This window comes from Besnoitia besnoiti, assembly GCF_002563875.1.
Source record: "Besnoitia besnoiti strain Bb-Ger1 chromosome Unknown contig00007, whole genome shotgun sequence".
Taxonomy (NCBI): Eukaryota; Apicomplexa; class Conoidasida; order Eucoccidiorida; family Sarcocystidae; genus Besnoitia; species Besnoitia besnoiti.
The window spans coordinates 946,057-960,263 of record NW_021703915.1 but is presented as its reverse complement, the minus strand read 5'-3'; the positions used below and the strand labels follow the sequence as shown (position 1 = coordinate 960,263).

Sequence of the window (14,207 nt, the reverse complement as noted above, 5' to 3'; positions counted from 1 at the left end):
CCCACGACGCATGCTGGACGTCTCTTCAAAATGAAACAGGAGGGAGCCACCATTCTATGGATTCGCACTTGCAACAGTGTATCCCCTAGCGTGTCTCCTCTCCGATCCGTTTCTGTGGTGAGCTGCCGCAGAGGACACGCCCTGAGGGTGACACTCTTTACGGCCTACAGTGTGTGCCACACGTAGCCAGATCGTACCACGATTTGGCAGTGCCTGCAAGTCGCGCCTTGTAACTGCGTTCGTTTAGCAGCTGCCCGGTCGTCTGTAGCATGACTCTTTCAGCAGGGAGTCACACACTGCTGCACTACAGCTATCGCGGCTTGCCCAGCGTGTTGTTGTGATTTTACCATAATCAGCCGATTCATTCCACTTCCTCCAGCTCCCATACGACCGAGCCTGTTGGTGGTCCCGACGCCCCGGAGCGGAACCTTGCGTTTCTGTGTCGCTCGCTTCCGCCGCAGTCTGTCTTTTCAGGCGGACACGCGCCCGCAACGGGGGCGGATTCAATCGTTCCATCCACCCAAAGCTGCGCGCGACCGCGGATACGCGGGCTGAAACGCAAGACGGCAACACTGCCGCAGGACCGGGGAATTCGCGGGGACGGCTGGCGTGTACCGAAAACCGGAGCTGTTCTGTAGACGGCGGAGACGTCTGCAGCGAGCTGAGGTGCCCGTCTCGCGGTCACCCGCTCCCTGGGCAGCCGGCGGCGCACGGTGGAAGTCGTGAATCTCCGCTGCGGCCACCTGACGGCGCGAAAAGTCGAAAAGTCGGGGGCATTTGCTCCTGCCCTGTGACATTCCTGAGAAGCGAAACCTGCTTGTCTCCCGTGCTCGCCTGCTGTGACCGCGACTACCGGCGGCGACCCCTTAGCTGCCGTCCGTCGAGAGCCCTTTCTCTCTCAGCAGGAGCGTCACGAGACATGATCGCGTTGTTTCTCGGAGGATTTTGACTTTTTGGAGGCACTTTCCTGTCAGGGCGTCGCGGTTGTGTGCGAGCATCCTCTTTTTCGTGACGTGCGCCTGCGACGACAGGATATGCCGCTGAATACAGGAGTGCGTTGTCTCCACAAAACCCTTTACTCAAACTCGCTTGAATAGACATCGGTTTTCTTCGCAATATGATGTACGCGGCACCCATCGGCGCCCCAGGTAAACGGAGTGACCCGGTGTTTTGCCAGTTTCCGGTATGAATTTCAAGGAATATTGGAGCCGCCGAACTGCTGGCGGTCTCCCTTTCGCAGAGGCTAAAAAACGGTCCGTTGCACGAAATGTGTGTCCTCACCCTGTGGTTCAGAACCCCCTTTACGGCGGTGAAGTCCTTCATTGTTTGTGCGTCTTGTCTCTGGTTTTCCTGGAACCGTAGACAGCGGGAAAGGCTTCCCATCTGGCGGGCGTCTGCTTGCAATTTCCGCGGTCATGTGCCACGTACGAACTCCATTGATTTTGCTGGCCCACGCTTGGCCCTCCACTCACGTCCAGTGACTGATATGGCTGCTTAGGTGCCGCTGAGTCCACAGTTTCGTGCTCCGTTTCTGAGACAGCACAGCAGTGCGATGCAGCGAAAGTGGCGGCCGCCTGAACACCTCTGGCTGGGTTCGCGGAACTGCATACGTGCTTTGTCTGCCGTTGAACCGCACGAACGAGACACCACCGTTCCTCCACCCAGTATTCCGCAGGCGACAAGTGACCAGCCCTCGCCGGGGTTTCGCACTGCTGCCCTGCGCGCAAGACGGCCTCTCTGGCTTAGCTGGGCTCCTGGCTGGGTGCGTGCTGGGGGCCTGGCGCGCGATTTTTCAGGCGTTGGGTCCAGCTCCGCCTGCTGAGTGGGTGTTTCGCCGTGGTTTGAGAGTGCAGGCGTCTTGTGTGGTGCGTGTGTGGATCGCCCGCAGGCCCGGGGGAGAGCGCGGTATGGCGGTCAGCGGGATTCGACGCCTACACCTCGTTTCCGGTGCCGTCGTCTCGAGGCGTCTTCTCCAGTTTGCTGGACGACTCCTTGCTCGTTCCCTCTTTCCCAGACACGCGCGTGTTGGACCCGCCGACGGAGAGCGGCTGGTGGGAGAGTCCTTACGGCATTTTTCTCGTGGGTTTGGTCGCCAACGCGGGGCCTGAGAAGCCGTGCATGGGCGAGCGGACGAGCGCGGAGGTCGCCGACGGCTTCACCTACCTGTCCTACGCTGAAGTCGACGCAACAGTCCGGCTCCTGGGCTCGGGCTTCGCCGCGCTCCTCCGCGACGGCGACATCAAACTCGAGACGTTCCCCGATGAAGAGCGAAACGGCGGGAAATTCGCTAACGTCGGCATTCTGCTCCAGTCTCGGAAAGAGTGGATCTTCACCGACCTGGCCATCTCCGCGTACCCGCCTCTCGCGTCCGTCACGCTCCACTACACTTTCCCAGCTGAACACGTCAAAAGTATCGGTGAACAATCAAGTCAGTGCGACGCGCAGATGGAACAGGTGCCGCACCGCAGGCATCCGACGGCGTTCCCCCGCATCCCAGCCACAGGCACATCAGACAAATGTCTCGCTTGTCTGTAAAGACGTCTTCCACGCGTGGAGCCGTGGATCGGGGAGTCGCCAGCGTTTCCAACCTTTCTTGAGATCGGTGGCAACCGGCAGAAAAACACGCGTGTGTCGGGGAAGCGTCACGGCGAACATCAGCCACTCCCCCCGTGGGTCGGGCCTGCTGGGATTCTCTCCAAAGCGAATCACCTTTGCACTTCGGAGTGTGTTCATATACGAGGGCACCCACACTTCGGCGTACACATATAGATAGATGCATGCGTATAGATGCGGATTCTCAGGGGACGGGCTGGTCGTTCTGAAATTCTCTTCTTCTCTACACCCTCGGGTATCCAGAGTTTGGTTTGACGAGTGTGTGTAGGAACTCCGATTCAGATGCATTCGCTTGCCCTGCTGTGTTTTGCTTCCCAGTGCTGTCGTGCATGGTCACGGACGTGGACAAGTTGCAGTTGCTGAAGGACTTGAAGCCGTCGCTGCCGGAGCTGAAGACCATTGTCGTCCTTTCGGCCAAGTCGCCTCTGGATCCGCCCGAAGTCCTCGATTTGACAGAGTGGAAAAAGCAGTTTGAGGAGCTCGGGACGCGCGTGCTATCGTTCGAGGAAGTGATGAACCTGGGCAGGGAGCGCCCAATTCGGCCCATCGTCAAGCAAGATCCAGAGAGGGTGTTTTCGATTGTCTACACCTCAGGTGAGCGCGCGTGAACGCAAATCGACTTGCAGAGAGCAGGCGGCTCACGAGGCAATGGCGTGAATGCTTCCATCCGTCGCCGCGGCGAGGTGGATGCAGAGGAGCTCTCCCCGAACTCACCAAGAATGCCTGTCTGCCTTGTTGAGGGGTGCCGGCGCGTTTCGCTTCTTTTCTTCGACGGCCCGCGGCCAGGCGCTCGTCGGCGGGAGTCGCCGTGTCGCGCTTTCATTTTTGTGAACGTCTGTACGTGTGTGATTTCAGGGACGACAGGGAACCCGAAAGGAGTGATGCTGACGAATAAGAACTGGGTCGCGGTTATTCGTTCGCTGCACATTCAGAATCCGAAGACGCTTGGCATCACGCCGGATTTCGTGCACATTTGCTATCTGCCTCTCTCGCACGTGCTTGAGCGCGTCATCGAGTACGCGGCGCTGGTGCATGGCGTGCGCATCGCATACTTTTCGAGGAAGCGTGACATCATTCCGGATGACTGGCGCGCGTCGCAGCCCTCCCTGGTGCTTATGGTGCCGAAGCTCGCGACGACGCTTTTGGAGAAGATCGAGTCGCGCCTGAGCGCGCAGCCGCTGCTGAAGCGCCTGCTGGTCGGCTTCGCGGTCACCCGCAAGATGCGCGCGGCGCTCAAGGGCTCGCAGCCGAACTTCTGGTACGACGGGATGCTGGGCGGCTCACGGATCTTGAGGGAGCGAATCTTCGGGTCGCCCGACAGCATGAAGTTCGCTGCGTGCGGCGGTGGCAAGCTCGATCCGGTTGTGCAGGAGAAGCTAGAGAAATACCTCGGGTTCAACATCATTCAGGGCTGGGGCATGACGGAGACCGCGGGCGCGGGCAGCTGGCAAGCGTACCGCGGCGACGACTCCTATGACAGCGTCGGCGGCCCGACGGCTTGTCTGGAGGTCAAAGTCCGGTCCTGGGAGAGCTACGACGCGACGAAAGCGAAGCCACAGGGCGAGCTGCTGGTGCGCGGCGACAACGTCTTTCCAGGATACTTTCGGCAGAAAGAGCTCACTGCGGAGTGCTTTCACTACGACGAGGCGGACGAGGACGCGGGCGCGGGCGCGGGCGCCGCCTCGCAGGGCAAGAAGCAGCCGTGGCTGCTCACTGGAGACGTGGTAGAGATCCAGCCGAACGGCAGCCTGAAGATCGTCGACCGCAAGAAGAGCTTGATCAAGCTCGCGCAGGGCGAGTACGTGCAGACGGAGAAGCTGGAAGGCATCTACTGCGGCAGCGCATTTGTGGAGAACATTCTCGTACACGGCTACGACTCGCAGTCGTACCCCGTCGCGGTCGTCGTCCCCGACCGGCGCCAAGTGGTCAGGTGGGCGCGCAGCCGCTACGGAAAGAGTGGCACGCCGGACACTGCGTCGGGCGGCGAAACGGCGCCTGGGAGCGACTACGCCCGAGAGAAGCCGCAGATGCGCGAGGGCGAAGACCATCAGGACGTCGCGCATCACGAACCGAGCGACAGTGACGATGCCGTCTTCGAGGCCGCTGTGAAAGACATGGCCCTGAAGAAGGAAATCCTTGCAGACTTTGACAGGATCGCGTCGGAAAACGAGCTGCTCGGGTTCGAGAAAATCAAAAACGTGTTCCTCACCACAGACGTCTGGACGCCGGAGAACGGCATGCTCACTCCCACGTTCAAAACGAAACGCCCTCTCCTAGTGCGCAAGTACACAAAAGACATGGATGATCTGTACAGGCAACTGGCAAACAAGCAGTTCACTGATGACGTCGATGCCACAGTGGCGCTGCGAACCGTCCCGTGGTGGCGGCGAATCACGATGCTGCACTGGCTCCGCTCCTGGTGGGCGTAGACGCTTCCGCAGCAGCAGTCGCTGTGTCACGTCCTGCCCGTGACCTGTGCTCTTTTATTTGCTGTATACAAAAATGCTCAACTTTTGAACGGATCCGACAGACCGCGCGCTCCTGACGCCGCACGCAGCCGACGGCAGAGCTGCGCAGTTACCGCCAGCGCAGGAAACGCTGTTTTTAAGCAGGCGTGCCGTTGCCGTACGCAGATGCTCCACGTCGGTCACACTGCGTGCGGACGTGTATGCATGCGTATTCTGGTCAAGCGTCCAAGTGTGCAGATTGTAGTGCGATATGCGTCTTTCGTTTATGGTGCGGGTTCGCGCTGCCCGGAGTGCTTTCTTAGACGTCAGAGCGTGTTGCTCTTCTGTGTGACGCCTGCTGCGTGATGGATGGGAAGGTGCGGGCTTCAAATGGTGAGACAGTTGCTGGAATCGTCGCCAGCTAGTCGCCAAAAACGATGCTGTTCTCGACGGATTCAAGGCCTGCGTCTGCCGTGCTCAGCCCAGGTCCTCTGCTGGCGTGCACGGTTCGCCGCAAAGGTCATCTTTGTGTGAACCGATGACACGGCAACGCTGCGGGTTCGGAAACGATCGAAGGGACGGTCTTTGTGTATGTAAGCCGGCGGAAACTGAAGATCAAGATGGGGGTGCCGCCAAGGTCTGTTTAGGGAATGGCGGTTCGCAGGCTTTGCCTTTCTGCAGGAGCTCTCGCGTGTCAGTGAAACGTGTCCGATGCCGCCAACGGCGTACGAGTTGCCTGCGCCCTGTATGGAAGCCAAAGTGTTCTAAAAACGGAAACACCCCGGTCAATGAGTTTGGTCACGGAGACCAACATCGAGTCAGCGCACGCACCGCAACTGAGGGCCGTACTCCGTTGGAAAAGCCAAAATTCCGAAACCCTGAAGCACTGTAAACCCGCCGGCGCGGAGCGAAACGTTTTGGAGACTCCTCACGGCTGCGTCAAACGAGCGTGGTGCTGTGCCAGACCGCGTGCGACACTAACACGCGAAAACTGGTAGAGCGCCCTTCAGGATTTCCTCTCCGAATTCTCGCACCGATGTGTAAGCGGTAGCCCACGCGCAGACCCGTCATTTGCTCTGCCTGATGTTTTCCGATTACGTAGCCAGATCGAGAGCAACGAGTAGCACCGGCGAAACCCAAGCCGCACTGCTTCGGAGCGTGGCAGCAGTTCGACAGAGGTGCTGTCAAGCTTTGCCGTGCTCTGTTAACGTCAGCTCGACTAGGACAGCCACACGAAACGCGGAATCCTCCCGTTTCAGCCCGCAAGATGGCGATTCGGCTATCATTTCAGGCATTGTCTAGCGGTTGCGCGCATCACAACGTTCCGACTCAAATTATCTGAAGAGGTCAGATTCCCTGTGGAACGTGCACATGTAGACTCCGGTTATGCCAGGAACCATTCATCCCACTTGCGTATACAGCTGTCTTCATCCAGTGTGTGTGTGTGTGTGCACCTACTTTCACCACACGCGACGCCGGCGACGGACAACCTCTTCTTCCAGAGATCCCATCGCGATACGCCTGCTGTATGTACATCGCAGCATCTGGTCACAGCAACATCGACCAATGAGCACTGACAAAGTGAGTGTTTCGTGAACACCACTTCTCAAGCCACGTTCTGTCTCCCCGATTCTTCCAGACAGACGCGGTACTTTGTCCCGGTGTTCGCTCTGTGCCCCCAATCACGCTTTTCTGGGCGCACTGATGCCGGAAACTAAGTTAAACAGCCCCGGACGCGCCGGCGCACCACACTAGAATCGCGACAGGTGGTTCAAATCTGCCCGTTTAATGCCTGCATACACGTCGCTTCCCCATGAGTCTTCGTTTCATTCTGTTTTCGCTTGCACATTGACATATGTGCTACGTTTTCTTCCACCCTCCTCGAACTCCCGGGGCTCTGCGCCGACGTGCCGGTTCCCCGCGGGAGCGCTGCCTCTCCGATCAGACTTCGTCGTCGCTCTGCGCGAGGAGCTTCATCCCCTCTTCTTCCCCGCGCAGGCTATCCGCGCGACAGGTGCTGCTGGCCCCGTTAGTCATCAACAGCCCCAGGCTCTCCTTCGTGTCCAGCGACTCTTCTGCAGTCTCGTCTTCCTCCAGCCACCGATCCGAGAGATACGGCTGCTTGCGGCGCGTCAGCAGACAGTGAGAGACACAGAGAGCGTAGACGCCTGCACCAAATACGCACACATCGAACGTCGCTTTAAGATTCAAAGCAGTGTGACAGAATCCAATTCACACTCGTGCACCACATCACCGCACGTATACCCTTCGATACGAACCGGCCTCGTCGAACTGTTCGGTCCTTCTGCGAGATCGTTGCGGCTGCCTGTTCACCGCCGTACAACCGAGCGGCTACGAGGGAGTGCAAAACAGAGGGTGGACGACGCACTGCTTTCCAAGAAAGCCAACGGCCATGCAAGTCTTCGTGCACACGCTCGATACATTTTAGTAAGCAACGAATGCCCAACAGGCACTTGTAGACCTTGCGACAACCTTGTCGCTGCTGAGGCGACGGCGCAGACAACTCGGTACAATCTGTCCTGCCCGCATGCTCACATATCAGCTACGCAACCCAAGGCGTTTGCGACGTAAATAGGCGCAGAGAACGCCGTAGCTTCACAGGCTATCACTTATGATCTAATCAGGCACCCTCGGACTAGCGGCGTGATCTGCGCGTCTCAGATGACTCTTGACCTGCTCGCGTGCAGCACTCTGGGCCACGACGCCCTCCGCCTCTGCAGCCACTGTTCTCATACTCGATGACAGAATCCAGACAAAGGAGACAAGACTGCCGCTACCCCCTCCCCCCACCGCTTCTAATATTCGAACTCGCCGCGTCACCTCACGCGTCTGCGCTGTTCCTTGCCCGCGCTTATACGCGTACATGCGCGCCGTCACGGCTCACACATATGCACATATATTCAAATATGTACCAGACAAAGAGATACATATGTATATGCATATATTCACCGTGATTCTGCATGCATGCGCGAAGATGCCGCATTGCTTTTCCTCACACGATGACCACGACAGCATGTGGATTGGAGGGCTGGCAGCGACGGCGGAGAGGTCTCTTGCCTTACCTAGGAAGATCCAGCTAGAGAAGAATAAGAAATTCGCAAAGGACGGATACGCTGAGCACAACAGACACGCATCGACAAGGAGGAGAGCAGCGGCGTTGCACGGGCGGCAGCCCCGAGGACGACTTGCAAAAGAACCTGCCCGCTGCAAAGAAAAGGCTTAGCTTCTCGGGAATCGTCCCACGCAGCGGACGCTGACAGGCTGCGGGAATGCACTTGCGTTCACGACGGACCACTCAAGCCAGTCAAAAACGCCCGGGGCGGAGCGGTTGAGCACCTCGAGAGGCTGGACAGCTACCCGCCAAACTGCAGCGTCGACAAACGCGAACAAGCCGAGAGAAAAACTTGCACTACTGTCCGATGACGTGCCTCAAGTCGGGAGGGACGACGCGGAAAGCAAACCTACCGATTGCAGCTCTAGAGAAGACCGCAGCAAAGAACGACATTCGGCACGCAGCTTCTTCGCCGCCCGTCGTCGCAGCTTGGAGGGAACACGGAATCGGGTCACTGCCGTTCTGCGCAAACACAGTCGACCTCGAGTGAGCCATCTCATTCAACTCGCGCAAGCGCTGTCCCAAGCCCAATATGCTTGCAACTCTACTTGCCTGAAAATCCTTCATGTACAGGAACGCGAGTATATATATGTATATATATGTACGTGTATGCGCATATATATAGGCATGTAGAATTCGAAACACGATGAGGAATCAGAAGTGTCTACGAGGACGACAGGACAGCGGGCCTACGTGCGGCAGCGTATCACGCTCCACAGGCGCAGAGGAAAATAGCAGAGCGCCGGCCCCCGACAAACTCGCACATGCCGGCGACGAAGAGGAAAGGGCACGGACGGAGAGAAGTAAAGACGCGCAAGCGTGTCTACACGGGCAGCAGATGAAACAGGGTGAAGGCGCCGCGTAGACTCAAGCACTCGCGAGTACGCAGAGGAGGGCAACTTACCGGCGGCACGAAAGTCTGCGCTCCGAAGGAGGCGTATCGCGGAGACATCTGAAAACAAACAAGAGAAGGTCCACGTAACAAGCGGCACCGAAAGTGAGGCGACGAAGGATGAAGGAAATGTATGCTTGGAGGAGAGATGCGAAAATGAGGCGCGAAAAAGGGTCGTATAAATCTAACACGTAGTCCCTGTCCTGCCTTATCTCCCTCAGGCACCGCCCCTGTCTCGCTCTCCTGAACGAATACAAATTACTAGAAGAAATAAACTTGACTGCAGGACTTACCGACAGAAGCGCCTGAGAGGCGGCAAGAAGAAAGTGAACGAGTAAGAAACAGAGGGCGAGCAAACTCTGAGAGCGCACACGATTTCACGGGCAGAAAAAGCGGCGCTGTGCTTTGGAGGCTGCGAGACTTCAGCGTGAAAATCAAGACAAAAAAGGGAAAAATTAACGAGACCTGAACGACCCAGAGAAGAAAACGGTTACTCCACGAGTGCCCGAAAGTACATGCAGCCGAAAATATGCCTATACGTATGCGCCTACAAGTCCCACGCCTCTTTGCAAATCAAACACAGAAGAGCACGATGCTACCCAAGCACACCTATACGCCTGAGCGGCGAAACCGCCACCCCTGCCCTACGGCGTCGCCCATCACAGCCGCGAAGGCAAGCTAGCACACTGGACACGTGTGAAGCGGTACTCTCGCAACGACGTTCTTAATCAACGAGCGTCTTCTCTTCATCTCGCGGCTCGAAAAGAGACGTCGCTACTGCAGAAAAGGCGCCCTATGCTTCGTGCTTCGGTTTGCAGTCATGGGGGCTGAAACATCGAAAATTCCTTACCTCGGGCGGCGTGCGGCCTGCGCGAACCGGCTTGCAAAAGGTTTTCTTGCAGATGCGCACGCGGAGGGAGAAGAGGCCGTAGAGCAGACAGAGAAAGAGAAGCCCCATGTACAGCTCGACGAGGAGGAGATCGGCGGGAAAATACTGAGCGCATCCAACGCAAGAAAAACGGCTCCGAACGCACAATACGCGCCTTTCACGTGTTCGCTTGAAGACAGTACCCGCCGGCAAACGGCTACAACAGATAAGTAGATGTAACAAATCCGCGATACGAATACACCAGCAGACGCAGTGGATCATCTGGCGTGATAACGCCAGAAACCCTCTCTTTCTATTTCTCTCTCTTTCGTGTCTTTGGTTGCCTCAGTCTTGGCACGGCGGACGCGCATGCCTTCGCGACGAACACGAAATCGCCTCCACACACCAGATCCGGTTTTCCTCTGCCGGATTCTTTCCTCTCTACTCTCGCGCAGCCTTGCTGTTCAAAGGCTTCGTCTCTTCTTGAGCTGCTTTCGTCTATGCACCTGCGAAAGTCGCACAAGGAGCTCGTCAAGCGGGTTGTAGAGGACACTGTTTTCTTGCGCGGTGGCGTCGTCGTCGAGGACGAACCCGCAGCTGTACGTACACCGCGAGTACTGGAGGCGCTGCAAGAGAGCGAGGAACAGCGCGACGATGGCGAACAGAGAGAAGAGGAAAAACACCAGCGCGAAAGTCCACCGGAAGGGAAGCAACACCGCTCGATACAAAACTAAAAAACACCCGGACTGCTCCTGCTGCTGCTCTTCTTCCTGCGCAGAGGACACCACATCAGAAACCTAAAAGACGTCTCGCGGAAGTCAGCCTCCTACGTCTCTTCCGCCCCGTCTCAGCCCCTCTCTGTCCTTCGCTGCACCAATATCTCCGGGTTCTTAGCCCTTGCCTGGATTAAACTCCCTTTTTCAACGCCCCCCCCCTCCTGAAGTCCCTTCCTCTGCCTTCCGTCTCCAGCGCTGAGACTCTTCTCTGTTTTCGCCGTCCCCTCTCCGCGCTTCTTCCCTTCGTCAAAGCCTTTCCGCCTCACCTGCAGCCGGTACTTTCTTTGCGTGAACTGCTGCTGCTGCGCCTGAAGCTCCTGAAGCTTCGCTCGGTCCACGTCGCTCATCGCCTTCAGATTAGCGCCGCCGCTCGCGTCTACGTACTTGCTCTGCGCGACACCGCAGAGAAGATGGGAAAGGAGGGCATTTCGCTTGGCGCCGTTGTCTCGAAGCTGGTTAGAATGCGGAAAACTTTATGTTCAAAGCTCATTTCCAAAAAAAAAAACACAAAGCCACTGCCCAGCCCCGACGCTGATGCCGCTCGAAAACTTCTTTCATACACATATGCCGCCACCAAACAGGCACCAGATACAACGCAGAGATAAATATATAAGTATATATGAAAAATAAAAATAATAAATACAAATGTACAAGCATGCACGGAGACGCATTCATATACAACCGTATACACGCAGGCGGATCTGTATGAGGTAGGTGTTCGCGTAAAATCAACGGGCGGGATGCTTACTTGCACCCGACGCTGCTGTTCGCGGAGCTCGGCGATTTCGCGCTGGACTTCGCGGTGCTGCTGCTGCGGTGTCATGCGGCCGCGGAGCCACAGGACGGGCAGCGCGGCGAGGCCGTACGCGCCCGCGACGACCCATCCCAACTGGCCTGATGAAGAGAGAAAAGCGAAAAAAGAAAAGTCATGTACATGAAGAACCAGACACATCAGCGCAGATATGCCGAACATACACACTCGAGAAAAAGGGCTTGGCTGAAAACAGATGCTGACCCGTGTACGGCCAACTAGAAACATGTTTTTCGCCGCGTAACCAGGATTTTACAAACAGACATGGACAGAAAGAGGCGGGAGACCAAGCAGAGAGAGCTCCCGCACAGAGAGATCGCAGCGCAAAGACGCGCTGACCGCGCCAAAAGGAGACACGCGGGGGGGGGGGGCGTTAGGTTCGAGGCCGCATGTGGTGCACGCTTACCGAAGGCAAGTAGAGCGGAGAAGACAAAGAGAAGAGAGTCCGCGCCGCTGTGGTTTAAGTCGAAGAGAAGCGCGGTGTAGCGCAAGACGTAGTCGACGCTCGCGGAGGCCGCCTCGAGACCTCGCTTCGCAGTGGCGAGGGCCGGAAACGCCCCTGAGGCGGCCGACGCCTGGAAGGCGGGACGCTGCGTGAGCGCCAGGAACAAAAGAAGGAAAAGCAGCGCCGCGAAAAGCAGCGTCTGCTGCGCCGCTGCACACGCGATCGCGAAGGGCGGCACGGGCTCGCCGACGCCTTGCCCTCGCGCGCCGTATCTGCCCTGCAGAAGACACACACGCGCGAGAGAGCGCAGATTCCATGGAAAAAAATCGACCGAGCCCCTCCGCGCGCCGCCAACAAACGCGCTAAAAAGAAAGCGAGATCCTCAGGCGCAGAGAGAGATCCCTCAACCTCTCAACACGCTGATGGCGCGTTAGGCTCGGCGTGCTTTGTGCCCTGTCAGACATTTCGTCTTCCAACACCCTCACGCATCCCTTACCCCCCCTTATCCCTGCTGTTCGTCTCTTGTCCTTCACATAAACTGTCTGCCGCCTTCGGAGAGACTCGGAAAGCGCCTTCCGCCTGCAAAACCCACAGCACGCGGCCGCGGACGTCCACGTCTTCAGCGGCCGCTTATCGCGGAACTTTTCGCTTCTCCTTTTCCTCACCTTCTGGACGCGCTGGAGGTGTCGGCTGTAGAAGAAGGCGAAGGGCAAGGCGAGGTAGGTGAAGAAGAGGAGGACGGAGAAGAGCGCGAGGTAAAGCTGCTTGAGCGTGAGCGCGTCGAGGCTGAGCGTAGGCAGTTCAGTGCTGTTTTGCAACTTCTGCATCAGGTCAGAGCCGGTGGCGAGGCCGAAGGCCGCGGCGTCTCTCGCGGCGCCTCCCTGAAGCAGCGCGACGGTGCGCGCCAAGACAGAGGAGGGCGCGTCGTCGCCCCCTCCCGCCGGCACGGAGGGGAGAGACGCAGAAGCTGCCTGCGACAAGACAGGCAACCCGGTGGCGGCGCGGCGGCTGTTCTCTCCCGCTAGCCGCCGCAAAGGCGCGCCGAGGCTCTCTGCGGCCTCCGGAGGCGCGTCGGCGTATACCTCGACGGCCTTTACGCGGAAGCCGCTCGCTTCGCGCGAAGGTGCTTCAAAGCGAGCCCTCGTTGGCGGGGCGGCCAGCGACGGAGGCAAGGTCAGGGCGACCGGCTGGCTGACGATGAGGATGTCGAGGGGGACGAGGAGACAGAGAAGCAGGACGGTGCTGAGGGTGAGCGAGAAGACGAGGAAGGCGACCGGATTCGAGGCTTTGCGGCGAATGTAGTGCCAGTAGAGCGAGCCGGAGAAGAGCAGCAGAACGAGCCCTGTCGCCAGGTAAACCCAACCCCCCAGCAGAAGCGACATCTTGCCGCCCGCAGGACGAAAGAATGCACGCGAGAGGCTGAGGAAGCGAGCGAGAGTAGTCGGTCGTCGGGGACGAGTCTAGAAAGCTGCAACGCGGCGGGGAAAACAAGGAGGCGAAAAAAAGCGAACGCGCTTCAAGCTGGAGACCAGAGAACGCAGGCAGGCGCGAGAGGGAAGATGAACAGGGCGGGCGACAGTAGGTGAAACGAGAGAAGGCCCCCACGAGAAGCAGAGGATGAGGTAAAGAACGAAGCAAGATGAACGACAAAACAACCGAGAGGGACGAAACGGACTAGGTCAGAGAGCAGCGCGCGCAGAGGGAAACGCCAGCGGAGCCAGAGACAAGAAAAACCGGAAACAACAAAGGAAATGCCGCCACTGCGTACCAAGACGAACACAGATGAAACGAAACTAGAGGCGCGTGCACAGAAGCATTTCGCTCTAAAGAGGCCGCGCAAGAAATGTTTACACCAAAGTACCAACATCAACCTATCGCGATGACTCATGCGAATCTGTCAACAGAAGGCTTCAGGAGACAGAGACAACTAAGCGTATCTATACAGATGTAGATACATATACATTCGCGTGGAAACTATCATGAACGCCTTCGCGAGAAAGCGCTTCTGCCCTTCCGAGAGTTTCGCTCGCGAGTAGACTCAGAAATCGCCAGGGGAGTCTCCGGGGCTAATCCGAATGAAGTTCGCTAGGGGCAAGAAACCCGCGGGGAGGGCACAGATGCAGAGGCCGCCTTCTGCGCAGGAAGCATCCCCGGCAGGCGAAAATCAGAACCAGAAACGCCCTCGGCGGATGGAAGCGGCACGGGGGAGTTTTTCGGTCGCG

General features: G+C 57.9%; 2 protein-coding genes across 2 annotated transcripts; one reads left to right on the top strand and one right to left on the bottom strand.

Moving 5' to 3' along the window:
- Positions 1 to 1,117: 1,117 nt before the first annotated feature.
- On the top strand, positions 1,118 to 5,042 carry BESB_071640 (AMP-binding enzyme domain-containing protein; the record flags this gene model as incomplete). The annotated part of the gene is made up of 4 exons (XM_029365537.1): positions 1,118 to 1,122; positions 1,854 to 2,428; positions 2,932 to 3,207; positions 3,469 to 5,042. 4 exons carry the CDS (start codon positions 1,118 to 1,120, stop codon positions 5,040 to 5,042), a joined length of 2,430 nt encoding a protein of 809 aa, XP_029218021.1.
- Positions 5,043 to 7,001: 1,959 nt separating this feature from the next.
- Positions 7,002 to 13,367, bottom strand: BESB_071630 (uncharacterized protein; the record flags this gene model as incomplete). The annotated part of the gene is made up of 11 exons (XM_029365536.1): positions 7,002 to 7,228; positions 8,144 to 8,194; positions 8,547 to 8,655; positions 9,098 to 9,145; positions 9,379 to 9,444; positions 9,936 to 10,079; positions 10,460 to 10,723; positions 10,996 to 11,118; positions 11,478 to 11,623; positions 11,947 to 12,262; positions 12,651 to 13,367. The coding sequence occupies 11 exons, from the start codon at positions 13,365 to 13,367 to the stop codon at positions 7,002 to 7,004; spliced, it is 2,211 nt and encodes a 736-aa protein (XP_029218020.1).
- Positions 13,368 to 14,207: the final 840 nt, after the last annotated feature.